This window comes from Patagioenas fasciata, chromosome 15 (genome assembly GCF_037038585.1).
Source record: "Patagioenas fasciata isolate bPatFas1 chromosome 15, bPatFas1.hap1, whole genome shotgun sequence".
NCBI classification, from domain to species: domain Eukaryota; kingdom Metazoa; phylum Chordata; class Aves; order Columbiformes; family Columbidae; genus Patagioenas; species Patagioenas fasciata.
The window spans coordinates 17,442,750-17,468,369 of NC_092534.1; the positions used below are offsets into that span (position 1 = coordinate 17,442,750).

Sequence of the window (25,620 nt, forward strand, 5' to 3'; positions counted from 1 at the left end):
AAACAGCACCTTAACCAACGCATAGGAACAACTGTCCGACAGACTGGGTAGGATGTGGTTCCTACATTCACCTGCCTTGTACTGGGCAGCGTGCAGCACGTGAATCTATTCAACACACACGGAGGCGGTATCTCCATTGCCCTTTCGGCTTTGGCCTCTTTCCTTGACCCTCCTTTGGGAACAAAGTGCATACGAAAACGCACGTGAGACTGCACGGGAGGGGCTGACTCAGCACACCAGAAACAGTCGCTCTGCATGGACCGCAACGTGAGAACTGCAATTCACACAGCCCATCCCGCATTTGTTTGCCTCTCTGATAAGCGTGAACGATTCAGCTGTAAAGACAGGAGGGACCTGGGCACACCTGCAGAACGCAGAGTCGTGGGTCCTGTCCTGTGCTTGCTGTTGATCCCTAACAGAGCAGATTCCTGATCCTCAACTCAGCCCACGCGAACCGTTCAGCCCAACATTAACCCACTGCGGCCCCTGGGGATCCTGCAGCCGTCGCTGTCTCAAGAGCTTCCTCTTTACACTGAAAACCACCTCTTCCCGACCACAGCGTGGAACGCTCCTCTTCTGACCGGAAAGGAGATGTAAGAATAGAGCTACTATTCCGAAGAACAGCACTGACAACAGCCACAGCACCTTGACAGAACCTTCCATCGCTTTTGACAGAGACCACAAAGCACGTTTCACTAACAAGAATACTATGATGGCTTGAACCACAATGAGTATAGGATGAAAAATTTACAGAGCTTGGTAAAAACAGGGACACTATTTAATCTTAAATTGAAGTAAAACAAAGAAAGATTCAATCCATCCTAATGACCCACAGCTTCTGTCGCTATCAGATCCAGCTCATTAAGCAGCTTCCCAATGCTAATTATATCATAATTTTAATGGGAAACATTTGTTTTATTGTGGTCCAGATTCTGTTGGCCCTGAAGTCAATGGGAATTTTGCCATTGACTTCAATGGGAACAGGAAGTGTCTGTATAGTGGGCATCTATAAATATCCTATGTTTGTCCCTATAATTTATAAATTATTGCTCTGCCTGGAAGACTGAACCTTGCTCCAGTCCCTGTAAAGAGCCAGGGAATTTCGGCGCCAGGGCCGCTGTGCGGGCCGTGTGCTGTATCTGTTTCTGCAGGGAAGTCAACTCCCCGCGCAGCGCCCCGTGGCGCCTCGGCCAGCGCGGTGTCACTGCCGCTGCGGGCGGCGAGGGGCGGCACGCGCGACCCCCGCGACGGGCTGGCATTTCACCAGAGGCGCTTGCCCAGAAAAGCTGTTTCTGGCCAGGGGATTCCTTATCGCAGGATAAAAACCCCTATTAAGTGCGATCCCCTCAGCATCCTCTCCAAATAAAGCTATAAAATCCTGAGGAAAGCTCTGACAGAGCTACCACACACGCACAGAGCCCGTCTTTTCACGCACTGGGGAAAATCCTTCCCAAGCGCTACTGGCTTCAAAAGATCCTTTCTTTTGAAGCTGTTCAGCTGGGAGGACTTGGATATCTAATAAATACTGAACTAACAGACCGCAATCCCAATGCTGGGAAACCCCAAAGTTTTATAAGAATGAAAAGCAAAGAAAAATAATATAAATAGGAGCATGTAATAAATTTCACTGTTGTCATACTTACTAATACAATACAAAAACCCTATTACATAGGCACTTTAAACAAAACGAATTAAGAGATTGATTCCACAATCTGAATTCATTAAATCCCCACTGCCTCCTCACCAGAGCTCTGTTCAGGAATGTCCTGTAACTGCCCAGCTGTTGGATCCACAATCCAATCCACCACTGAGCAAACGGTGCCTGCAGAAATGCCAGATGATGCAAACTATTTCAGAAAGATCTGGAAAGTGCTCAGCATTCCTCAGAGCAGAAACAGCTGGTGCCAGCCGGGAGACATTCCTGTCAGATACGACTCACAGACGCGGGCTTTGGGACATTAACTGCATATCTTTAGAAGATGACCCAATACAGACAGCGCATTACGTTCATTTGGGGAGTGGGCTTGATTTCCAGTGTTCGGAGGAGTCACTTTGCTCAGGTTTCCACCGTACCAGCAGCTTTTGCTGCGATATTTACAGACCTCTCTGGCAGTCTGATGTTATCAACCACGAGGCAAGGGCCAAAGGGGTTGTGTGCACTCAGTGCAGGGCACACACTGCACTTGCAGCTCTGTTGCAAAGACGAGCTCATCAGAAAACGCGTCAAAGTTCACTTTCTCACCTGCATGAGAAAGAAAGGAAATACAATGCTGCATTTTTACCAACGCTACGGAGGAGACTAAGTCCTTGAGGCTCAAAAACCTGATGCATTTAAAGAAAATATCTTCCATGTATTTACCTCAAAACCATACCTCTTTCCCCAACAAACATGATCTGATAAAATGTGAAACCAGTATGCAGGATGGAACCAACAGCAGAAGCCGGGGAGAATTTGGATTGCAGCGGCTCTGCTGGGAAGGGAGGCAGAGTGTATTGCACCAACACAGAACTCGTGTTTTTGTTAAATATAGCCCCAAACTGTTGCTATGCTTGAAAGCATGTGTCAGCTTTATCTGCGTTGACCAGCCGGTAACTTTATACCCTGTCGGGGTCCGTACAAACAGTCTGAGCACGAACTAGGTCTGTTCAGCTCGCCGAGAGCCTGTCCTTTAGAAAACCCTGGGCCTGGGGTAATATTCACGGCCTCTTTCAGCTCTGTGCGCTGCTTTTGCACCAAGGGCGCCCCATCAGCGCTGCGAGCAGCGCGGTCAGACGGTTCTCGCTGCCGTATCACTCGACTTGCTCAGGAAAGCCATGCGGGAGCAAGATACACGGTCCTTACAAAGGGAGTGTCCAAAAACATGTAAGGGTCCTAGGAAGATTCTTGCTTTTCACTTGCAATTTTGGTGGAGACAATTTCCCACCACCAAGAGGGATCCATTAAGCTTCTTTTATTTTCTACTTAATTCATTGTTATTAATTAATTGCACTAAATAGCAGCAAAAAGAAAAGGAATATTCAAGACACTACCCTTTAATTCTGAGGTTTCTCATATTGATACCGTTTTATCTTTTCAATTAAATCCTCTGCCACGGCCAGATAAACAAGTCCGTTAGTCACTAAGTCTGCGTGGTTCTCCCAAGAATGGTGCTAAAGCCACCATGGGGATTCTGGGCCAGCTGAGACACAGGATATCTGATCCAGCAGGTCCCAACTGGAATTTCCTTAGTAGCTGAAACAGTAGAGGCCAAGCTGAATTACCAAATTCATCAGACAACTTAAAATGGTCCTAAATTAAGTGGTAGTTGAACACACTGATGTGCTTTTGCTAGGCTGGAGTGCAGGGAAACAAAGATCATTTGGAAAAGCATTATTTGAGTGTAATTAATTTGATTCTAAACGGAGCTAACAATAATTTCGTATGTTAAGGCTTTCTCACCCTAACACCCCTCAAAGTAATCAGGAGAGAGACATACATAGAAATCTCATGTTTGTCACTTTAATTGTGAACATTTCTCATCTCTAATCGTGTGCTCTTTTACTCTCTCCCATCTGCTCCACATGTGTTCCGCTCTCCCCGCACACAGGAGGTTCAGTAACTCTGCTGGCTCAGTTCTGAGCTCCGGACATCAGGCCTGTGCCATCACGAGCCAGCAGACGAGGACATTCAGTGTCGGTCCTACTGCTCGCAGCAGGGCTGCAGAACGCCGCAGTAACCGGCCTCCAGCGCGCTGCTGGCCCTCCGGAGCGCCCGCCGCAAGATCGCCTCAGGGAAACCGCTGCTCTGCTTCCAGGGGCTCACCCGGAGCGCTCGATAGAAACAAGAAAAAACTCCAACTCTTCTCCCTTAGATGTCATGAGGCAGCAACTCCAAGCAGACTGGGCTCTTTGGAGAAGGCTGAACTTCAGGCTTCTTTCCTCGGCAGAGCTGAGTCAGGCAGTGAGCCGTGGCTGCTCGCTGCCCCGCGCCCGCTGCAGCCTCCGCGCTGCAGCCTCCGCCACTGCAGCCTCTGCAGCCTCTGCCGCTGCAGCCTCTGCCACTGCAGCCTCTGCAGCCTCCACCGCTGCAGCCTCCGCCGCTGCAGCCTCTGCCGCTGCAGCCTCTGCCACTGCAGCCTCTGCAGCCTCCACCGCTGCAGCCTCTGCCACTGCAGCCTCTGCCGCTGCAGCCTCTGCAGCCTCCGCCGCTGCAGCCTCCACTGCTGCCATAGGCTCCAGCCACTGCCATGGGCTGCAGCCGCGGTCACCAGAGGCTGAGACCCAAGGGCCCAAGCGCCGTGGCCGCATCCTGGCGTCAGAGCTCTCAAATGCCGCCTCCCAGCCAGCATCACCACACGGCTGCTCCAAGCACAGTCTCCAGGAGTTATGGATGTTTCTCTCAATAGAACAGCATAAAAGCAATTGTGGAGAGGAAGTTACAGCATTTCAACCCCTAAGCCTGCACTTTTAGTTTCCATTCCACTGACTGGTTTGTTTCTCTAAGAGCTCTTGCTATTTTTGCCATTGTCATCGTTTGCACAGTTTTTATTGGAAAACTCGAGGGGGTTGCTGAAGAACTGGCAGAATTAGGACACCAAGATACACTCAAAGTGATGTCTGATTATCAGATCGTGTTTTTCATACTTCTGGTTTTAAAAGTGGGTGAAATCCAGTTCCAATCACCCAAAGGAAATCCTCCCTTTGGAAGGCGACCCGCTGGTCGTATCTGCAGAAGACGAGTTACCATGTTTTTCTGGCTAACAGCACTTAGCTGAACGCTGTCCCTAGAGCCGGGGTCTGAGCAGAAGGGTGCTGTGCACAGCAGTGGTAAGCGGATGCGCGGAGCAGCCGGTCACCCAGACCCACGGCGGCACGGCCCGCGGGAGCGCCCTGGAGTGAAGAGGTAACGGGTGAGCCCCACAACTTCAGCTGCCCGCATCCAGAGGCACACACACCTTCCACAGGCATCTGAACGTGAGTGGTGCCCTTATGTACCAACTTCAACAAGGCCTAGAACAACCTGCAAACATTTTCAATGGATGCTTCTCTAACATCTGTTCTCTAATACCCACATATTTAATAGAAAAATGCATTTGGTTACTCAAATATTCATGAATGTTAAACCATGCCTAACTCTGTACTTTTCGCCAAAGTATGACTTTAATTCTTCTACTAGTTCTAATAATGCACTCATTTAATTCCTATGCCAAGAAAATCCATCATTCATCACCAGAAGCATTCACAATTTAAATGACTGTCTCTGCTGCTGCTGACACCATCAATTATAAGGTTATGTGAGGGGGAAGATCTGCACTGATCAGCACGCATTTTTCAACCTTGCTGTTATGTAAAGTTTTATATAGCTGCAACTTTCAGGAAATGGCTGGGATTTGGTATTCTGAAATTACCTTGCCATGGTATTCTGAAATAACAGCTTTGGAGCACTGCTTAGGAAAGGCCTCACATTTTGTATGAGAATCAAATTTCAGTAAGATCACATTGTGCACACAAGTACTCAACTTTCCAGCAAAAATGTTAAGTGCCAAATTCTGCCCAGAGCTACAGGCTGTACAGCCCCGCTCAGCACCGCGTAGGACATACAATACCTTCGCAGAATGGGCTTACTTTTCTAATTCAGCAAAGCACTCAAGCACATATTCTGTTTAACACCTGCTTCCACCCACCTCTGTTCAGGCAAGGACAAGCCAATACGGAGAATTCAGGAACAGCGAGATACCTTCTACTCTCACCTTCTGGATTTTAAAATCTGGACATTGCTATGCAGTATATGCAAATGCAAAAGTTAAAAAATAATGAGTCAAATCCTTCAAAAACTGTAAGATTGATCCAATAGTATCCAGAGTGTTGTTCACTAATTAATCTTGTGTTATAATGGCACCCAGCGAGCTGTCCCAGGGAACAGCAGATGCCCCTTCACCGCTGGCAGGACCCGTCCTGTGCCAGCAAGAGCTCACGGTCCATTTCTGGATATTTAAGGATATATTCTGCTATAACTTTCAACCAGTCACAGCCAGACTGGAATTTCTGTGAAGGAGACGGGGTCCTGCCCTGAGGTTCACTCAGCCTCTTCCTCCTGCAGTTTGCAGTTAGAGCGTATCCTTTTAGTAAAGTGCAATCAGTGCTATAACCCACCTTAGATGGAGGCCATCACAATCCAAGGAAAAACCGTTATGTGAACGTAGCACTAGAATACAATACTTCACACCTGACTGCAGCAACTTGCTAACAGGATCCATAATGAACATAATGCGTTTTGCCCATAAAAGAACAATAAGAACTCACATTTTCTGTCTGTGTTGTTCCATACTATACAATGAAGTGTGGAATCACTGGACTGTCTGGACACCGGTATGGGTCAGGAGCTACGGCACCAACGCAGCACTGCAGAGGAACAACAGTGCCCGCTTCTGCCTCTTCATCCCGCTGAACACCTCTGAGAGTCAGGTTTATGCAGTGAGCATTTGGGGTTTTGGAAACCTATCTGTCCCTGAAATATATATATCCTTAGCATGTGATTCCAGCAGAACAATTGAAAACAAAACGGTTGTCAACAGTTACATGGTCCTCGTGCATTCCATCCCGTCAGCAGCGCATGCGCCCGGGGGGATCTCCAGCGCCTCCAGTCCCGCTGCAAAAGGGACTCCAGAAGTTGCTGGAGTCTGAATGCAGCTCAGCAGGTTACAGTCGTAAATCACTTGACGTTCATGGTTTAGCCTTAAAATTTCAGAAAACAAAAGGAATCATCTTGTTGAAGCCTCTTAGAAAACAAAGCAGACTTTCAAAGACTCCATCCTTCTGTGATTTGCATACAAAAGTTCAAACTAATGGCAAGAGTCCACAGGCATTAAGGGAAATAACAGCAATCAATGCTATTTTTAAAGGGAAGAGTGGGGGCGAGGGGTTAACATATGTGGAATTAGCTCTGGGCAAAATGAGAAGCCATTGCATCTAAAATCAAATGCATTCTCTGAAACAGACACCAGAGCCCAAATTCCCATGTCGACTCCTGCAGCCCAAGAGTTTCAGCAGAACGTGGCCTTCCTCTTAACTTAGCCTCATTAGGTCATACCCTGCCGCCGGTTTCTATGCAGACGCCCCACTGAGGTCCCATCGGCTGTCGGCACTATCTAGGCGATGTTCCGAAGCGGAGGGGCAGAGAACGCTGCTGTGTGCACAAGTGAGAGGAAAGCTGTTTCTCAAGTAAAATAAAGGCAATTTCTTAGAAGAGTTTGAGGGGGAGAAAGTGGTATTTGTATCCCTTCTGCCAGATGTCACTAGTGGCAACGAGAGCCAGTATTAAATATCTATCCATCGCATTCTTCTTGAAATGTTTCAGCGTCAGCTGGTGAACGACCCATTCAGAAACCTGGGAAAGCTGCAATCTCCCACAGCCACTCTTAACCAGTGCTTCTTCCTCTCACAGGAATTATCTGTGCCTAACACTTTTCCATGGATGACAGACATGTAGGATTTCTAAAACGAAAAAACCCTGTAGCAGTAGTTTTTCTGACGTTTCTATTCGGTCGGTGGAAGAACACCACTCCACACACAGTGCCGCCCGCCGCCGGTCCCGCGGGTCCCACCCGCTGCTCTTCAGCCGCACCAGGGTTTATCAGCCACTGGCGGCAGCGCTTGGCTGGGTCTGCCTGCCATCCTAGAGGGAAATGCTCCTGAGAAAAGACCCCTGGACACTCTTGCTGCCACTGAGACAATCTCTGTGCCAGCACCTGAAGCTGTGATGCCAGCTGCACCGCCAGCCCTTCCCATCCCTCCCCACGGCTTGCGCTGCCATCCGCACGGCCTGTCTGCCACCGTCCTGCCGCCCGCAGCCGCAGGTGACACCCAAGCTGACAGGCGCTTCACCCCGGCGAGCTATGGCATTCAGGGAAGAAAACTGAGATGATAGAATTGCTTCTGTGAGTTTTAAAAAAATAATAATAACTTAACAGGGTAATGAGCACAAAGGAGCACTTTGAAACAGCCCTGGCCAAAAAACCATTGAAAAATAACTTCTCTAGCAGAGATCAGAGGGCAGGCTACAGAACTGCACTCCGCACGCATTGTTCCCTGCAGCGGTGCTGCCACCAGCGCTCCCTGTTCCGAAAGCACGATGCCCACGCAGGGCTCAGCTTTGCCGCAGAGCAGCCGGGCGGGCCGGGGCCCCTCGCCGGACGCACGCAGCCGCGCCGCACCAGAACACTGCGCGGTTCTGAGATCTCTGCAAACACACCAGACCAGACACCCCCAGCCAACTGTTCCCACCGACTGACGTACACTATTTTACCTCCTGTAGCAACAAATTCACTTGTGGGTTTTGTTGACTTTTTTCCCAAACAAAAATGGACCAGAGATTCTGGGAGACAACACAACTATTGTCTTCCCTAAATGCTTTGCTACACAAACAATATTTGAACGGCACATTTTAGTTATTTTTTGTTTAGTGGTCTAATGATGAAACTCCATCACATGTAGTGTGTACAGGTAAGATAACAAGTTATCACATTCAAACATTCATTAAAGGCATCTCTTCCAAAGTTTGCAATGCTTCATTTCAGCTGACTCCTTGGATCAAGCATAGTAGATAGCGGGGGTTTTTCTGCCCTACATTCTATGGAGAAGTTGGTATTTTCTGCTTAAATCAGAAGAAATTCAATATGACTGTCCTTTTCACCTATCCAGCCACTCATCCTGTTTCGTTTGCAAATATCAGATGTATTCTCTTGAGATAAAAATAGTGCAAGATGATTAGTTAGGCAAGTTCATTTGACACCATTCCCGCTTCATGACGCTGAAATCCAAAATCTGTATATGGTATACAACTTAAGGTATATATATGCGAGCTCAGCCCAGCTCTGGCGGAGAGGCACCGCGAGCACGTTCCTCCCAAGCCGGCTGCTTCCCTACCCAGGCAGGAAGACCACAAAGGTAAGCTCATTAACCCTCTGCTTTCAGCAACGGGAACACAAAAGCAAAATGCTCCCTAGATGCAAAGCTCCCACGCAATTCAAATATCTATTATTCTATCAGCTTCCAGCATGTCGTGGCTTTACAAGCTAACATAGAATAAAATCAGCATTCAGATCATAGGATGGGAAAAGACGAGAACGACGCCCCTTCTGAAAATGAGACCATGCTGCGATGTTTAGGTTTTCCTTCAACACTCCCCCATTTTTAATCCCGTCAGCAGTGAGAATCAGGTGTGCGGCACAGCTCCAAATTATCTCGCCCAGCGCTGAGAGAGGGAAGCACTTTGCCCAAGAAGCCACTGGGACAAAACAATTGCGAGCGAAACCCAAAGTAAGTCCCGTGCGCTGGCCGGAGCGGCGCCGCCTGCCGCCCGCACGGACCCGTCCCACGGCCTCTCACGCCCTGCCAGGCAGCCAGAGCGGGACTGGAGGTACTGACCATGGGCATGGATGCAGCCGTTTCCCATTCGCGGCAAAGTTTCAAGCTGTGTGTAGATCTCAAAGCAGCGTAGAGTTTAAGTGGTTCCCAGCATTGCTCTCCTTCTCCTGAACGTTGCTTTCCATGCTCAGACAGGAAGGATGGTGGAGGTGAAGATCAGTTAGAGATCAGTGAAATGACATTTCTGTTCTCTTGTGGCTCTCAGGAACAATTTCTCTATGCCTTAGCTCCCGCTCCTTCATTAACATGAAGCTACTTTACAGCGCTGCTGTGAGTACTGAACTGTAGCCAGTCTGCACCGGTGGGTGCAGTTTACCACAATAAATGCATCAACGCTCTGTTCACACTAAAAAATTGACTAGAAAGTCAGGCCTTGTGGCATTTTCTTAAGGGATACGTATTTCACTGCCAAGCCATTGCAGCTGCGGGTGGCTGAGCGGACAAAGAGCATCTTTTGTCAAATGCTGCTGTATCAGAAGAAAGCGGCTCCTCCGCTCTGCTGGCTACAAAGATGAGGTCTCAATACCTCTGTTCCAAGCACCTCGATATACTGAAATGCCAAAATCTGCATAAAACTCTGGTTTATTGTCACCTACATGGAATAATAAGAAAGCTCACAACATACTACAGAAAACTTTAGCAAGCTATCATGAACCGTAGTCATTTGATGAAGCAGCAGCCCAGCAAGCCCAATTTCTAGTGTAGTTACATTTACTGCTGCAACTAAACAGACGAGGAACTCACTCTCCAAATTTAGATTTCCTTAAAATGCGTGAAAGTATTATTACTTCTTCTACACTATTATTTTCATTCTTTGAAAAGATCACTACATTTATCGATAATAATACTGGATTTATTAAATTCCAATTGCATGCATTTCAGATTGTTCTAGGGGACACAACGAGCCTTATCTTTCCTGCACGCTGTGAATACACACGGATTTTAATGGGGCAATAACCCGCCTCCAGGAGAGGCCACGCGGGAGCGCTGAGGTTTTGGTGCCAACACCTCTGCCCCGCTCCCCGGACCCCGTAGAGCCCCCTCCCACCCGCAGAATCCCCCCCATCGCCCCGCTCTCCCACCCGCAGAACCCCCCCATTTCCCCACTCTCCTGCCCGCAGAATCCCCCCCGTCACCCCGCTCTCCTGCCCACAGAATCCCCCCCGTCACCCCGCTCTCCCACCCACAGAACCCCCCCATTTCCCCAATCTCCCGCCCGCAGAATCCCCTCCGTCACCCCGCTCTCCCGCCCGCAGAATCCCCCCTGTCACCCCGCTCTCCCGCCCGCAGAACCCTCCCATTTCCCCACTCTCCCGCCCGCAGAACCCCCCCGTCGCCCGCTCTCCCGCCCGCAGAACCCCCCCGTCGCCCACTCTCCGAAGCACCTGCTGCAGACAGCTGGCGAGCGCGCCCCGCTCACACCAGATGGGTGACGTCTGCCCGACCACAGCAGCGACTCGCAATAGAGCCATGGAAGAGGCAGAAAAATCATTTTAATGACTAAGTAGCTCCCATTTAATTTATTTTACAGTTCAACGATGGCCATCACTGACATCCTTTCTGCTCAAGATATTGAATCTGCTCTCTCCAGCTGCCAGGGTAAGGAATGGGCTCTCTGCAGCCAGAAGATGCAGATCATTTTTATGTCTTAGGATGACATGCCTATCATTTCCCCCTCAGATTCCTTCCCCGTGAGATCTCTTTCTAGCTGCATTACAGTAAAGCCTCTTGAATTCAGGAAGTCTCACAAGTGGTTATTGGTGGGTAACATTCCCTGAAACACAGAGCAGCAATCAAAAGGGCCGCGGTTTCAGTTTGGGCTGGCTTAACTCTAAATTGTCTATTTTTAATCCCGCTAAAGACCTATATTTAAATAGTCAGCCTTTTTCTTCAAAATGGCAAAAAAGCCTCAGCTTGCAGAATCAAAGAATCACTTGTGAAGCAATGGCCAGTCCCAGTTCTCTGACGAGTTGCTTGGTAATATCGAGCCAATTTTCCAACTGCTCAGAGCTAGGTTAAGACTCTTCCTTACTTACTTTTCTACCAAATTGTCCACCAATGTAAGGACTAACCACTGTAGCACCCTCTAAATATTTATTATTAATTGCATGTGACACGTTGCATAAATCCTGATCCAGCAGAACGTGCGTTGTAGCAGAAAGTTTCGAGCTGGCTGAACGGACCTGGCACCACAGGCACAGGGTGGCTGCGAAGGGAAATGATCCACCCATCTTCTTTGCTGCTGCACTGAGAAACGCGAGGAGTAGGGTGATGCTGGGGAAAGGCCCCCGTCCCCCCAGGGACACACGCAGCAGCAAAGGGCAAATGCTTAAACAACTTGTGTTTCTTCCAGCTGATGACTCCTTCAATTACAAGTCTTTCTTCTCCACGGTTGGTTTATCCAGCAAAACTCCTGATCAGATAAAGTTAGTTTTTGGAATCCTTGATCAGGACAAGAGTGGTTTCATCGAGGAAGAGGAGCTTCAGTAAGTATTTCTTTAAACGCCGTAAACCTTTGAGCTTGCTTAGTGTCCTAGAAGAAACTTCCTGTTGTTTTAAAAATAAAACACAATTCCTTGTATTTCCTTGAATCTGTGTGGATTTCCTCGGATAATAAGGCCAGGCATTACCTGATGGGGGTTTTGGCAGGGGTTTAAGAAAACCAGGAATATGCCAAGGCCGTTTCAGGAGCAGGACTCGAGCACAGCACTCTGCCCTGTTCCCTTCCAGGCTGTTCCTGAAGAACTTCTCCTCCAGTGCCAGAGTCCTCACCGTCGCTGAGACCAAGGCTTTTCTGGCCGCTGGTGACACCGACGGGGACGGCAAAATCGGGGTGGAAGGTAAGGCTTTGGAAGCTTCATTACATTTGTGATTTAAAATGCCTGCGTTCAGGGCTGCAATTGAACTGTGCCATGAGGAACACATCCCAGTACCTGGCCTGGTACTTTCTGCCACAATTTTTATACCAGCGAATACTCCTTTAGTGTCATATTTATTCCCATTTGGTCTCTGTTGAGCAAACAGCACATTTAGGCTCAATGGAGAGCCTTTTCTCCCAACCAATAACAACAGCTTTGGGGTTAATTCCTGCCGTGTGCCCGATCCACAGACTCGAGGTGCCAGGTTTTTAAAACATCCCGAACACCTATTCATTCTTTGAATTTTCATTTTGGCAGCGGATGATCTGTGCTTCTGGACACACGACACTTCCATTTTTAAACGCACTTCCACCTACATGAACCTATTTCTTCATCTGTCGCTACTAAGGGTTGGCCAATATTCCTGAGTGCTTAATTCAGTGGTGTAAAACAAGGCTGGTATTGTTTTTCCAGGCTAGAACTGGTGCAATGCAGCACAGAATTTGACGCTGGAGAATTATCAGACAGGTGCAAATTTCACTGGGCGGTCCTTCTACAAGAAGCTAAACCAAATTCCTTAAGAAAACCTCACAGGGGTGATGTGAACTGGGCAGGATATTCCCTTTAGAAATTGCAGTGAAGGAAAATAGGACATTATGCATCATGTATCAGAAATGAAGTCACTGAAAACAGGGCTGTCTCGGCCGAACTGGGACAGGTGGCAATGGCTCCAACAGACACACGTGCTCATCTCCGCCAGGGTCTGGGAGGAGACGGAGATAACTGGGGGAGGAATCCGCTCTGGCAGCGGCTTTTGCAGCTTGTTTATAAGCTCCAAGTAGGGCATTATATTATGCAGATCCGAGCCCTTAACCACTGAATTTCCCATTCTGAAACTACATCACTACTGATAAATTTGGTCTGGAATAACTAAATGAAAAAATCCCTCACACTGAAAGCTACAGGCTGGACCTCATTCACTCTCTGCTCCCGTGGCTATTCCAGGGTTTATAATGGGTTAAAGGCGGTTTACATTTAACTCAGGACATCCCACAAATACGAATCTACAGACGCACTCCTCCTCCTTGCGCTCACTCTTTTTAAGGAGTGAAAAATCTGTTACGCCCCCAGAATCTCAGTTTAGCAGCAGCTTGTGCAGTGTTACAATAACTCTGGGAGCCCTCCATAGCTAGGAGTTTAGGTCATTTTTATCTATATTTTCTAAACAAGTTAAAAACTGCATTCATCTAATTTTATTGCCTGCCTTTCTCATTTTCTTCCTTGACAGAATTCCAGTCTCTGGTGAAGGCATAGACAGCATTAGACCAAAGGCAACCTTGGGCTGACTCTTTCGATTACCTCGTCCAACAGGCACTTCGCACTCAGCACGTGTTTCCACATTTGTGTGTTGTTTCAGGCACTACCAGTTCCCCGCACGTCCAGTTCACGCACCGCGTTGCTGAGAAATCGCGCAGCGTACGGAAGTTTCGGTCACGCGGTGTGTGACCTTTCCATGTACAGACGGCACTTTGTGACCTTCAGCCGCTCGTGACCTTGAAATTGGGGCTGGAGGAGGGGAGGGGAAAATGTAAAAAACAACTTGGGGGGAACAAGCTGCTTTTCAAATGTCGTTTATGTTTTCCATCCTCACACTTCACCGTGACTCCACATGCAGTTTCGATGGTCTTCAGCAATAGCACGTCTTTTAAGGCTTAATTGTAATGATTTCATTGAGTTTTATTTCTGCTTAACTCTCTGATCTTGAGGAAAAGCAATGCTAACAAGATAGCTAAAAATAATTTCTGTTAAGTCCCAACCCTGAGAATATGAGAAGAAAAACTGCAGAGGAGCTGACACATAGCTCAAAGCATGGAAAAAGTCTGTGGGCAGCTTCACAAAATGAAGCACCAGGCTGCAGCATGTGTCGCCAGAAAGTGTTTATGGCCTAAAATGTAACTCCCCTTCAGAAGATTTCTCCATGAAACCGAAGCAGCTGTGAGACAGAGGAGAAGGACCCAGCCCCAGCCCCGACACCGCCGCGAGCCACAGCGCCCTGGCACGGGCGGGCCGGGGCTTTCCTGGGAATCGTGAGCACGTTGCTTATTACCTCCCAACGTGTACAAACAACCATCATTTGCCACATTTGTGAACTTCTGTGTTTCCTACAGATGAAACGACTGCCAGAATTGCTGTTTGATTACCTTAAAGCTCTGTTACATTGCTAAATAATGCTAATTACTTGATCCTTTCATTTATTATAATGAATAATCATCTATATAATGCATAATATTAGCAATTTTCTTAAATCTGAAAATTACCAAGAACTAGTCTTTCTGTTGGTAAGTGTCTTACAGGATTTAGAGCTAGCTTTAGCATAGCCAAAGCGACCCACGCTGATGGTTCAACACAGAGCTCCACAGACGGAGCAGGCGCCGTGCGTTTCTGGCCCAGTGGGCTGGAAATTCCCCCATCTACCACGACGTGGTTCTAGCTCACAAGGACACGATCATTCTAATACTCCCTGCTGAAGATGGACGGTAATTATAAAATAATTTGGTAGCTGTTCTGAAGAGGAGCAGAAACAAAGCCTGATGGAACCCCATGTACCGCTGTGCTGGCACCTCCAGGAGCCGCGGCGCGGGCGTGCGAGCGCAGCTCCGGCAGCCGCACGGCAGGGAGCGGGGGCAGGCCCGCGGCAGCCACGGCACAGAAGGACTCTGGCAATCCCAGCCACTGGAGCCTGGGCAGAATGATAATGAATGTAAATCCTAATTCTAGCCCCACTGCCTTTGATGTTAAATCTGGGCTTAAATTATAGCTGCTGTCAATTGCAGCACTGAAATATTTTGCATAATGATGGGATTCTGTTGGTTCCTTTTACCTTATTCATTTTCCTACCTGCTAAAGAAAAAAATCCAGCCCAATCCAGATCTGCAGCAACATGCAGATGTAATCTATACATCAGCTCTTCTCACTGCTAATCACGACACTATCACTAGTTCACAAGCAGGTGGCACAGACAATACCGTGAGTGACAGACCTGCCACTGCATTCCGTGCACATCTGAAAGTCTCATGTGGAATGCAAGTATTTCAGAGACGCTGAACAACTGCACATCACCGCCTTCTGTTGCCACAAGGGGGAACGGAGAACTTTGAGAATCAGGCAGTCGGTCCTCGTCTATGTTGCAACTCACGAGAATTTCGTTCATGAGACAACCTGTTCTTCTTAAACAGCAACTCTTGGCAAGAAGATGAGTTTTAAATCTTACTAAAACCATTCAAACATTTCATTAGAAAGAATTAAAATAAAAAAACTGCCCAAAGTCCCCAATTCTGAAAAAGCCCATAGACTGTTCAGCAAAAACAACCCCTAGTCCCTCATAAGTCTTCTGTTGGCAGCAGAATCTATATTTTTAGAGTTAAACCAAACTAGACAATAATATTTACCACCTAAAAGAAACTAATTCCAGAAGGGCAAAGTTTTCTTGGAAGGTTCATTTCAATGAACTGAAGCTCAGGCAGTGCAGCCTCAGTTTCCCCAGGGAACGGGCAGGAGTGCCCTCTGAACGTGACAGTCGCTGTGCCACTGAACGCCTCTGGCGCAGGGTGTCTGTGTGGAGCCCGTCTGAGGCAGCAAAGAGACAAACGGTGATATCACAATGTCACCGCAATTAGGGTGCAGAACCACAGAGTAATTCATGCTGGTCCAGCCACCTCCTCAAAGGCACATTGCTCTAAGCTGAGCTTGAGTAACTTCACAAATGAAGGTTCTGTAACTTCTCTGGGCAATTTGATAAGTAAGGATTAAACCCTCTGCATCCTGCTCTTGTGAATGAAGTACACAAATAAAACACTGCTGAGTGCCCAGTGAAACCCCAAAGTTCTGTTATAAATTGTTCGTGCTCCATCCAGTCAGAGAGGATCCAACGACACCCTGCGTCTCACACTGCTAACCCGTTCCCAGCTTTTAGAACAAGGCCATCCTACTCGGTACAACACTGCCTCAGAATTCCAAGGAGAAAGGAAATGTTTATATATTTTACCTTTACTTAAGACAATGAAAGAGCAACCCAAAACGTGAGCGGCAGATCTGAGCTCCGCTGAGCCCAAAGACTGAGATTCCAGCCACACCTCAGCTGCACACAGTCCCTCATCACCTGTACGAGCAGTTTCATCTCTAATCCTCCCAACACTTCTTGCGAAATACAATAAAGAGGTGCTATTTAAACACAAAGAAATTGATTGTTCTACACAAGCTCTTACAAGAAGGATAAAGCGGCTGGGGTGTTGAACCCAGTATCCCAACCCCAGCCTATTGCTCTAGCCACTGATTCCATCACCTCTATTAAACTCAAGCACTTGGTTGTCCTGATAAAGAAGCAGAATCGTGCACAAGATAAAATCTCCTGGTATTTAGCGGAAGGTGGCTGCCTCCTAACTTCACGCTCCTTTGGAAATCCCAACCTGGAGCCATTTGTAAACTTCAGATTCAGTTTCGGCTCTCCAACTGTTTGAAATCCCACACTCATCTTCTAACAAGAGCAGTAGGAGAGCACAGAAAGGGCAGGGGGATGTCAGAACACTCACTGCACACACAGACCGCTCGAGTTTCTTCGAGTTCACAGCCAGCCCAAGTGGAAAATCCGCGCTGCAGCATCATCAGAGACGCCCGGAGCTCTTCACACAAACAGTGTGCGCAGAGGGGGCCAAGGCTGGATTGATTTCCCGGAACGAGTTACCGAAATAGATACATCTTGCTTGAATCCCTGAACTGACATGTACCTAACATTTTCATGCTTAGTCGTTCATATATTTGAAAATATTTTAATAAGTGGATGCCTAGAATGTGAACTAATTTGAAGTGTTCGCCTTTTATGAAACTTAATTTCCATATTAGTTTTGCTGGCGGGCACAGAGAGAGACACCATTGCATTGGTACGGCCCGCCTGGTACGCTCTCTGCACCGAAGCTGAGATATAGCTGCTCTGTAGCTTCTGATGTGCTCATCAGCACCTCTTACGCTCCTGTAAACAACAAGATCAGAGATCTGGTACATCGAGCTTCAGGAAAGAAAAACAATTACCACACTGGTTACAATATGAAAATAAGGCGCCCCTAGATGACGCCTTCCCCTGCAGACACAAAGCTGTTATTGACCCTAAGTTCAAAGGGGAATTTATGTCAAACTAGAATATGCAAATATCTGACTCAAAGGGAATCACATCAGTTTCATCACAACTAGACGGTTAATCAGCTGGTATTTCCTAGACACTTTCTGCTCTAACTGCTAGGCTTCCAGAACAAACCGATCCTGCACTTGCAATGCGTCCCCAACAGCCTGTAACAGTTAGCCAGCACAGAAATAAACACAGATGAATGTCAGACAGATGAAATGACCCGTTCTTCCTAATCATCCCCAAAGCAAGGTCTCCGGAACTGTCACTGAGTTCTCAATCCTGTCTGTTTATATTCCAGTCTTCGGCTGACCGGGTAGAGCAGACTCTGTTTTAAACACCGCTCCTCGTGCCGGGCTCAGGACGCCCCATGCTCACCGGGCTGGGCTCCACCGGGCTCGGTGCCCCCAGCGGCAACCTCTGCTCAGCCACAGAAGGCTCCAAACTGCGACCCACGAGCGTGCTCTCCTCACAAGGACTGGTTCTTCAATGTTCGGTAACTCTGACACAATCCTCCGATTCTGGAGATAAAGGAGCCAAGACCATGGGACGGGTGCAAGCTTTAATCCTTGCCAGCCACGGTACACGTACTCACCATCCCTTGGACATCGTAGCAATTTCGAGTGGGAAAAAATCCAGAGGCTGAAATCCTGTGGTTTGTTTTTTCCAGAGAATAATAATAAAACCCCTGCTGATTTCAATACAAGCACAATTTAATCATCAAGTTCTGTGAATTCATGTTTGAGTGAAGTATCTATTTACAAATGTATGTTCCTGCATGATGAAAACCACAGTCAATATTTATCTTCCTAGGTTTGAGAGATCACTGATGAAAAAAATCCCATTAATCTGAAATAAACTCAGGAAAATCAAAGATTGTTGGCTGGGGTTTGTAATGACTGTCCCTGTACTGAAAATCAGTTTGCTGCTTTTTGACACAAAGTTGTTTTGTTGGCTTGTTTGTTTTTCCCAGATCTTTAATGAGTTTTCTTGGTATCTTCCTGCTTGTTTCAGCTGCTGACTCATTTGATTACAAAACCTTTTCTGTCAAAGTGGTTCTCAGCTCCAAGTCCAAAGGCCAGCTCAGAGTCTTTGGAATCCTTACCAGGACAGGAGTGGCTTTATTGAGGAAGATGAACTGAAGTAATTAAATTAATAATGAGTTACCAACAGGCTTTTTGTCTAAAAATGCAGGACAAGATCAGAAATACTCCCTCTCCTTCTGTCTCTTTGGATGAGAGACGCTCACACGTGTGTGCACAGGCATGTGCACCTGCTCGTGCTGCAGGAGCTGCAAGATGAGTAACGAAGGAAAGGCTGATCCCAAGGAGAACGCACCGATAGCCCTGAAAACACCGCTTTCCTGTAGGGATAACTGACAGACTGTGAAGGTAAAAATAGCAGTTCTGCTAGAGTTTGCTTTTTATTATTGGAAGGTTTTTCAATGGACTGAATTCAAAGGACTGTTTCTCTCTCATCTTTCTTTCTATCACACAAATTCCACCTTCCAGATCATAGTCATCTGACTTTGAAGTTAAAACATAAGGTTAGCATAATTCTTGCCACTCTTAAGAGTCCATATCATAGAAGAAAAGAAGATAACACCGGAGGGAAGATGAATCCTGCCACTGGGGAGTCAGTTTTAATTTTACCTTTTTAATTCAATGAAACCAAAATGTCATCAAGGATTTTTACAGGCTGTGATGCAACATTCCCTTCCTTCCTCACCCTTATTCTCACTGAAGTTGGAGGAAATTTTGCCATTTAATTAAAAACTATTTACAAAGAGCTTTTGAATGAGCCTCAAGAGTTGACCCAGGCTTGACATTTTACACCCAGGACCAATACCAAACTCTGCACGCTTCCAGCACCGCGCATGTCTCACCCATTTGTCTGGCTGATGCTGAGGCCAAGGCGGTCCTGGCAGCAGGTGACAGCGGTGGGGACAGAAAACTGGAGCAGATGGTACGACTGCGTTTATTGCACAGAGTCCTATCTACCTGTGAGACTCGGCAACAGCTCTCGGCAGCTGCCCTGCTCCATACGTTGGATGTTATGGATCCGCTTTCGAGGTGCCCAGATCTGCTCTGCACTGCAGAGCGGATTTAGCACAGGAGCCGGCCTATAGTCTGCCCTTGGCTACAGGTGGTCAGTCCCTCTTCATCTACAGAGAGCTTTTCAGGACTGGAACCTAAACTGGCGTATGTATAAAATTCCAGTGGTTTTTACTATTGAGCTACAATGCGACACTTAAAATGCGACACTTCGGATCTCTTAAGTATCTAATACTATGAGTACACAATGTGTTGCCTTTAAGGAATGATTATCAGAGAAAGTATCACTAGTTCCCCATTTTAACTCTAAAAATTAAGAAAGTATTTTTTTTGACTGTGAGATTTTCAAATGTCCCATTTTATTATTCTTCTATTTATTTTTTGAGCCCTGCTCAACTCTTAACAAGCAGTCAAGATAAAGACAAGATACCTGTGCCATAAACCATCTTTCTTACTGCAAGCCTACCATTTATTTACACATTTGGTATCCTGAAAGATCACAAACAGTTGCTGGCAAGTGATTCCACATCACTGGAAAACACCTGAGCAGGCACTACTTAAACCCCGCTCCCCGAGGTTTGAAGCAAAAGGTCTTTATATCACTGGGGGACTGAACTGGAATCCATCCTGCTCATCCGAACTGGAACCCAGTTTGCCATCTGAATTTGGGGCATTCAAGATTCTAGTAAAAATATGAAGAGCAAGAGAAAATAAAAGCATCTGTGTGGGCTATTAAATTTTCAATATTTGCATAAATAGCCAGCACCTGTTGTAAAAAAACTGGAATTAATAAAATGTCCAGGTGTAAAACGTGGTCATGGTAACTGGTGTAAGTGGTATTTAATCATTAGGTGTATGTAATGCTCCACACGTGTTTATGTCATTCTTTATACAGCTGATTACGTTTCATACACTAATTAAACGGCAGGACCTAGCATTAATTAAGCTGTCATTTTTTATACAAGATCAAGTGGATCCAAGATGTATCCAGATCGCTGAAAGAGCAAGACATGCAAAATTCTGCAAGGAATCACTCACCGTGCTGCCCAGCTGATGGCACTATCGTCCCGCTTACGAGAAGTCAAAACAGTTCCACCTGCCTGAGTTAGTCCCAGTCAGAACAATTCCAGCTCCCCACTCGGCCACGTCCGCTGATGACACAGTTTTCCCAGGTCAACTTATCCCTGAACACAGAATGCCAATTCCATCTTGTTTTCCAAAGGAGGGGACCCTGCACCTTAGCTCTCGGGAGCAGGATGGAGGTCTCAAGAAAGCCTGTGGTGCTGATTTGCAGCTGGGGAATAAATACCTGTTGTTGGGTCCACTTTGCACCCTATGTATTCTTTTCTAAAAACCAGAACTCTTACAGAGTGTGTTCTTGGGCAGTGATCTTGTAAAAAGCTCTGTGGCTGTCTTGTACCCTATCTGCTGGAGCTATTTAAGAAGATGTTTCAATAGTTGCAGATCAAAAATCAAAATTATCTGCTAACGGTATAGTGGTTCTGACGCATAACACATTTATGATACGACATTATGGAGAAGGAAGGAAACATCAGTACAACACTGGGGAAATCATGATGTTACACAAATTAAAGCAACCTACAGGACTTTAATGAATACTCAATAATGTGTTCAGGTCTTATACATTAGCCAAAATATATTTCCAGTAACTCTAACGAATGAATCAGGCCTTAATATTGTAGAATTTTCCTTAATAGTGAAAAAAAGAATTATCCATCAAACAAATCCACATTTGTGATTTCCATATCATGTCAGGAGAGCAATAAACAAAGGAAATTCTGATAAATTAGTAACTGCAGTCGGATTGCAGGGCTAAAAGCTCTTATTATGGTCAGCAAATGCTATGTATCTCAGCTGATAGTCTGTTTTGTATTTTTACCATGTAATATGGGTTGCTGGAAGATACTCGAGCACCATACCAGTATTTACAGCTAAGTGAGATAGGCACAGACAGCTCAGATAACTTCGGAGTTAGCAGTCAGCTCCTTTATTTAACCACACTTAGTCCCACATTGATTACCCTGCTAGATCTACAAATCTAAGACAATTTCACCACTTGCCATTCCATTAAGAACAGTAAAAAATTAATGACAAGGTAAGTCTGATATCAGCTCCAGCGATCTCTCCAGAAAGTTAAGAAGAGCTTGTGACTAGAGACGTTTTTAGACCTTTCCTTCCTTCACTATTACCACTAAACAGATGGGTGGAGAAAACAGTGTTTTCTGTCTACAAGAGCACACTTACTTCCTTGTTCTCTCAGAACCTGGTTCTGATGGGTGACTTCAACTACCCAGACATTTGTGCCTCCCGCCCCGCTGCTGGACACGCAGAGCACGGCTTCCTCAGGCAAGCGGGCGCGCGCAACCCGCAGAGAGGCACCGCTGCACCGGCTGCTCGCAGCCGAGAAACCCGCGCGGCAACACCTGCCAGCGACAGCCCGGGCTGCAGCGGCCACGCTGTTGTGGGGCCCGGGATCCCGCTGCGCGTGCTCAACACTACTGAGAACACCTAGCGTTCAGATTTTGGAAACTTCAGCTCGCTCAGGGCTCACTTGAGAGGGATTCCATGGGAAGCTTTCAAGAATGCTCCCCTGGAATAAAAGGCCATTTCTGTTAAGTGACATTTGAGGACTATGTATGATAAGGCTAACTCTAATTATAGGGTATTTCTACTTTATACCTCACTAAGGGTTATACATGCTCCAACTGCTGAAAGTAATGGCAGAAATCCCACTGACATCTGTGAGGACAGGCAGCGAACACAGAAAGAGCTGGGATCGTCTTCAGTGTTACTTGCTTTATTTTACTGCGGCTTCTTGCACTGTGGGTCACAGTGAAACAGCCATGTGCAAAAAGCCTTTGGGAACACTATAGTACCGCTGGACATTGACACGTCACAAATGCAGCATCCAGACTGTTTCACAGCTTCCAACCTTAGGACACACTTATTCTTAAAATACAGAGAAAACCTGGACAATTTCGACTTGTAAAGATCACTCCACCTGACACTGTCTATACTGCTGACAGCAGACAGAAACCTCTTGGACAATTATGCTTAGGGTCAGAGTCAGAAAATTGTGTTACTGAGTCACAGAAGCGCTTGCAAGTGCAGTTAAAGACAAACACTGTATTAAATTCTAGCAGAGTGCTTCTAGGACAGCTTTTGAAGTGAAAAAGTGTTCTGATCAGAAAAATCTCTATGAATTAGTTACACTATTAATCAGTTGTGTTAGCCTATTCTGCTCTCATTTTCAAACAGAAATCAGTCTCATTTACACAGAATAATAAGGACATTTAAACTGGGGAGAACACATCAGATGCACCTCCTGAGAGAAGTACCTGTCTTTGCTGAGCTCCGCACCCAGAGCGCTGCAGGATGGATCTCGTATCCTGGGTTCTACGGTGCAGATCTCTGCTCGGGGCTCTGGGCCATGTCCTCTACTTGCTGCGGGGAAAGAAACCTTTGTCACTGAGGCTTCCGAGGCCTGGATTGCATCCTTCATGGCAATAATGCACAGTACCAAACAAGTCAAATACTAAACCATGTTCTTAAATGTCTCTGTTAAACATGACAAAAGACTATGGCCCAAGCAACCATTCAAATCAGATTCTGTAATGATTTCTATATGATTAAAGCATGTGCCTTAAGAGACAACTTGAAGCAGTGGGATATACCTTGTTTTGTTGTAAAGGGCCTTTTCAATTATTATAGCTATATTCACACTAAAATTCTCTGCCATCACCATTAAGACATCGACATTAATGATCAACCTCACAGGTTACCGAGTCCCTGTTTCAGTTACTTCCAAAGTCATTACAAAGGCAGAATCTGTTGCCCACCATCACCACACAATTCCTCCGGCCCCAGCACAACCAGGGTTGAAAGACAGAGTTGTGTGGGTTTTGGAGCAGCTGCTACAGCATCTCTTTCATCTCTTCACACTGCTGCAGAGGTCTCAGGTTAACACCTCTCCTCTGATCTCTCCGGAGACAACTGCTGATGCTTCTTCTGCATCTGAAGTCACAGGAACAAACGTTGAACGTTCTGGAAACTGCGATAACTCAGACTCTGTTCCCAGAGTTTGCACTGTTGTTAACTGCCCATTACTTAGCAGCTGTTCTACTGGAATTATTAGGTATTTTCTTTATAGCACTACATTGCCTGCATATCTTTTAGAAAATTTCTTTTATAGATATCAGTTTTTGAACCTCTAAAATGATAACACTCACCTAAGCTAACACATACCCCGGAAATAAGGAAAACAGGCAGGTAATTTAGCCGTAAAATAGATTATCTAATTAAAACATCCCTTTATATAATATACTCATCCCTGATTATGTCATTCTAATTGCAGCAGAGGGAAACCTGTACTTCAGATGAAGTGTCATTCATAAATAAATAAACCCCAGTAACCTTAGATTTCCACCTGTATCAATATACAGTGACATCAACTTGATTCTGAAATTCAGCTCTTTTAGGCTTTTGTAAACCATCTTTCCGCCAGGATTAGCCTCACTTCGTTGTCAGTGTTGAATTTCAAACATTAAAAGATCCCTTCATAAGCAATAATAGCGAACTTCTTGCAGCAATTAACCCACTTTCGAGATATTTTAATATAATACTAATTCTGGCTACTTTACTATTGTTGAATACACGTAAAAGTAGTTCAGCACTGTGTGTGCCGTGGCAGAGTGTATGGGGTAACCAGACGCCATTCTTTAAGCGTTTGGTGCTTATATTTTAATACAATGCCTGAAGTAGTTGCAGACATATTTTGAGTTTGAGTATAACATGCTCACCTTTATCTCATCATTTTCCTTGTTCTCATTAGCTTTTAATAATTACTGTTGCACGGCAAGTAAAAAATGTAAACAAAGCAAGCAGCTCAACGAGCAGCACGTGGGCGCAAGCAGAAATAAAGGAAGCCCCTATAAAGTAACATCTAGGGCACTATTGCAGAGGTCTAAGAAGAATTCTCTTCTCCAGAAACATTTTTGCAGTGAAAATGTCAAGAGGAATCAGTAAAAAGCCTTCTGTTGAAACTCATATCAACTTGAGAAGATCATCAAGGAGAAAATTCACAACGGAGGGCAAAAAGGTACCTACAAGGATGAAAGCTATTACAGGATTCATTTGTAGAAACCACAGGATGCGCTTCATTCCTACTGCCACCATCTGATAGATCACAACTTCATGCAGATCTCAGAGCGAAAGCAGTATGAATGTGTAGTACCACTTACACCCAGGCTTAGATACACTACTACTGGTCTACTCCACAGCATAATTCATAACTTTTGCTACCACAAAAAATATTACTTGTTCAGCATACTATGCTATTTCCATTCATTAAAAACCAGAACAATGCTCGTGTATTAGGAGAGCATTACTTTAGATGCCGTAATGGATTGTTATCCAGTAAACTCTAACCAAAATACATGTGTTTTTTATTGGTCTTCTGTTTTGTTCACATAACCACCGAAAAGATGGAAATAGATTTTTGTCTGAGAAGGAACCTCATATCTGCTGTTCCCAATTTTCTCTAGTGTGTTTTTCCAAAACTAATGCTATTTAAATATACAATAACCCCCCACTTATTTATACCTGCCATTTTCATTTCATACTAAGGAAGCAGGTTATGAGAGTGTGTGCTGTAAGATGCATATAAATCTATCTCCACGCTAGCAAAGCCAGATGCTTACAACCTCAAGGAAGCCTATCATTGTTTTCATGTAATTTACAGTATTCAAAATAGACTAGCACATGGGCCACTTGATTATACATAATCTTCCAAGGAACAGAAACAACCAGATGAGCTTATTCAGCTTTACCCAGTTTCAACGCTTTGCTGTCACCAAAGGCACCGATCAGGGACAACACCGTAATTTGGGAAATGGTCAGGAAATATGAAGTGAAGCTTAATGCAGAAACATCACCCCAAATTACAGCATGCTTTCCTATCGTCACCTCTGATCTTTTCTCTCCAGCTTCCTTTATACATTCCAAAGGATCAAAACACTTGGGGAAACCAAACTAGTTTCTTTTCATAAGGGTTTGACTGCTGGAGCCAACCTGCAGTGAGCGCCTTCGAGGTCCAGAGGTTAACTGA

At 45.9% G+C, this 25,620-nt stretch overlaps 1 protein-coding gene and 1 long non-coding RNA gene across 2 annotated transcripts in view; one reads left to right on the forward strand and one right to left on the reverse strand.

Annotated features, from left to right (window-relative positions):
• The window catches only part of LOC139829142 (uncharacterized), a 40,898-nt gene that overhangs the window by 4,069 nt on the left and 11,209 nt on the right, over positions 1 to 25,620 (reverse strand). The window contains exon 2 of the long non-coding RNA XR_011741448.1: positions 22,853 to 22,958. This is a non-coding gene — a long non-coding RNA (uncharacterized lncRNA). The remainder of the gene's footprint in view (positions 1 to 22,852; positions 22,959 to 25,620) is intronic.
• Positions 8,824 to 14,577, forward strand: LOC136108727 (parvalbumin, thymic). Its single transcript, XM_071815113.1, has 5 exons — positions 8,824 to 8,925; positions 10,937 to 11,004; positions 11,759 to 11,891; positions 12,136 to 12,245; positions 13,552 to 14,577. Exons 1-5 carry the CDS (start codon positions 8,834 to 8,836, stop codon positions 13,575 to 13,577), a joined length of 429 nt encoding a protein of 142 aa, XP_071671214.1. The 5' UTR covers positions 8,824 to 8,833; the 3' UTR covers positions 13,578 to 14,577.

Excerpts from the sequence above, each read along its gene's own strand:
- LOC136108727 (XM_071815113.1), top strand. The coding sequence starts at position 8,834 with ATGCGAGCTCAGCCCAGCTCTGGCGGAGAGGCACCGCGAGCACGTTCC. Across the intron at positions 8,926-10,936 it reads CAGGCAGGAAGACCACAAAG|TTCAACGATGGCCATCACTG; the intron begins GTAAGCTCATTA and ends TTTATTTTACAG. Across the intron at positions 11,005-11,758 it reads TGCTCTCTCCAGCTGCCAGG|CTGATGACTCCTTCAATTAC; the intron begins GTAAGGAATGGG and ends TGTTTCTTCCAG.